Genomic DNA, 2,739 nt, shown 5'->3' on the forward strand with positions numbered 1-2,739 from the left:
ATTTGCACTGGGTCCTTCCTCCAGTACATCCTTGACCACCTCAGTGTCTTATGCTATGTAGGAGGGGACATGGTTTGTTGATACAATCTGAGAAGCTGCAACAGGGTTCAGCACACACTGATATTAAGGCCAACCCTTGTGGGGATGGAGGGCTTCATGGCGTACAGCCACACAGCTCCTCCCCAAAAGCCATCCTGACTTCCCAAGCCCCTCGGGACTAGGTATTAGCGCAGGACTGCAGGCAGAAATGCAAGCTCTTAGCTAAATTCTCCTTTCAAGGTATAGTCACAGGATGACTGCTGAGGGATCAGTGATGTTTTCCAGCTTAGAAACCCCACTTCCTCTCTCACACACATTAGTGCCATCAGTCCTGAGTGAGCACCTTAAAAAGTTGGGCTTCCTGTGCAAAGTAACAACTTTATTTTCAGAGCCTGCTGCCCGCTCCCCCAGCATTGACTGCAGGGGACTTGGGCACAGCTCATACAGCAAAATGGCACCAGGGAAAGGGTGGTGCTTCTGACCCTTGTTTGGTGTCAGGGATGCCAAGGCAGAGTGGGAATGACACTGCATTTTCCTTTTCTGGAGCACCAGGCCATCTACTCCATGACTTAGCCGAGGCGCCGCAGGTCTAAGGAGAGGACAAAGTCGGTCTGTTCTGCTGTGGGCTCTCTGCCAGGCTCGCCCTGCCCACGGCTGCTGCAATGCCAGCTTTCTCTGGCCCAGGGGGAAGCAACTCCGTGTCTCCTTCCCAAGCCCCAACCACACTCCCAGACAACCATGAGCACTGCCAGACTCTGCTGATGCAGGGACCAGGGGCACAGGTTGTCCCACAGAGCCCCCACAGCCCATATGGGACTGGCCACCCTCAGCAGTGCCATCCCAGATGGGAGCTGCAGGATGTGGGCATGTCTGCAGGTTTTTGCAGCACTGCAGCAGCAAAAGGATTCAAATGCTCAGCCAGGTATCACCCGTCTGCAAGGCTAAGCCCGAACCAGAGCAATGCTCCCTGCAGAGACAGGGATTTTGAGCTGTCTAAATACTTAATATTCCCCTTTTTGCAAAACTAGTGTTTTCATGCAATGCTGAGAACTCCATAGAGAAAAATAACTAGGTCAAAACTCCACAAACATTTGGATGCCGCCTGACTTCCTACCCGGAGCATCTCCATACATAACTGCATTCCCAAGCAATAGTGGGAGCCTTCCCATCACACAGGCAGCAGGAAGCATGGGTAAGGCTGCCTGGTATCACATGTTTAGTATCTCCAATGACATGATTATTAATCATTAAGTCAATTGCATTAATATTCTTAAGACTATCGCACACCTGTTCCCTAGCACCATCTGGAGGCAAACTTAGTCCTTCGCCCAATTTAGTGGAAACGGTGCCTGTAGATCCAGGATAACAAATGGCTCTAACTCCTCCAGATCAAACTCTCAGCAAAGATTCAGGTGTTTGCTGCTCTGAATACATGTTGGAATAGAGACAACTTATGCAAGTTTGGTCGTTTGCTGCAGGTCAAGAACTGTTTAGGAACATATGTTTAAACTCAATACGCTAACTCAGGTCAAAAAGCAGAACAGCACAGCTGTTCTGATAAAGACAGCAAAAAACCCTCCTGACCATGTGGTTTTAAGAAACTGAGGAAAAGAACGTAGAGGGAAACAAAACTTCAATATGCATCACTTACATCACAAGCTTTTTCTCCTTCTTTTATTTTTCCCCGTATTTGGGAGCTGATCCCTTCTCTAACCACATGCTCCTCAAAACAGGAAAAAAACCCAAATTCTTGCCTTGCAGTCCTCCACCCCAGAAGGCAGACATCAACATGATTTCAGAACAGGGCATTATAAAACCATTTTGCAAAGGGGCAACCAGTAAGAAGCTTAAACTGGGAAGAAAGGAAGGATTCCAATTAAAAAAAAAATCACATAGGCACATGAGACATTAAAGAAATGTGCCCAGATCTTAAAGCCAGATCTTTCACCTTCAGCTGCTATGATACATGATTTTATACCTGAGGTGGTTATGGGCTAAGTCAGTACTTGTGTATTTTCTTGGCTGAGCAGGTAAAAAACTCCCCATAGAGACAAAATCTCCACTTGCTTAGTGGCTCTTAGAATAATTAGGTGTTATGCAAAACTCACCTTGTTCAATTGCTGGTTTACAGTCAGCAAAATTCTGATCAATATTTTGCAGGCCCACATGCACACAGGTGCTGTGAGGGAGTACAAGATTCAGCTTTTAGGACATTAGACAAAGTAGCAGAATCAACCCACGGCACACGAAGTACTTGTTCAGAGACATGAGAGATGCAAATGAACACCACGTCTTTATCACATTCAAGATATTAGTATGGTGCATACCAAAGGTCTTTGAGAAATTCCCTATTTTCACCCTATACAGCTATATAACACTGCTCACTTCTTGAACTTTCCAAGAGCAAAACTCCACTTTAACACAAGATGCATGTTGGTTTTATTAATTACAATATAAATAATACTTTCTGCAATATCATATGTTTCAGTTTCTGAATCTATATCCGAAGAAAGTTCTGAAGTTTGGGGAATACTTTTAGTGCATTCTGTGTAGTCACTTCTATAACTTCTTCAACTGGAATTCCTTTAATTTTGGCAACATATTCTGCAGCAATGTAAATATTTTTGGGTTCATTTCTCACCTGAAAACAAAGAAACAAACCAACCAAGTTACAGATCCCTACAGACCACAGGTGTTTCA

At 45.0% G+C, this 2,739-nt stretch overlaps 1 protein-coding gene across 2 annotated transcripts in view; it reads right to left on the bottom strand.

The window, feature by feature from the left end:
- Nucleotides 1–2,313: 2,313 nt before the first annotated feature.
- The window catches only part of TATDN3 (TatD DNase domain containing 3), a 5,157-nt gene continuing 4,731 nt past the window's right edge, over nucleotides 2,314–2,739 (bottom strand). Inside the window, exon 10 of one of the 2 annotated variants that reach the window (XM_017811766.1) lies at nucleotides 2,314–2,680. In XM_017811766.1, the coding sequence (XP_017667255.1) occupies nucleotides 2,537–2,680 (144 nt within the window). In that variant the 3' untranslated portion in view covers nucleotides 2,314–2,536. The remainder of the gene's footprint in view (nucleotides 2,681–2,739) is intronic. The other variant, XM_017811767.1, reaches the window with a different exon arrangement.

Source organism: Lepidothrix coronata, unplaced genomic scaffold, assembly GCF_001604755.1.
Source record: "Lepidothrix coronata isolate B3197 unplaced genomic scaffold, Lepidothrix_coronata-1.0 Scaffold33, whole genome shotgun sequence".
In the NCBI taxonomy this organism is placed as follows: domain Eukaryota; kingdom Metazoa; phylum Chordata; class Aves; order Passeriformes; family Pipridae; genus Lepidothrix; species Lepidothrix coronata.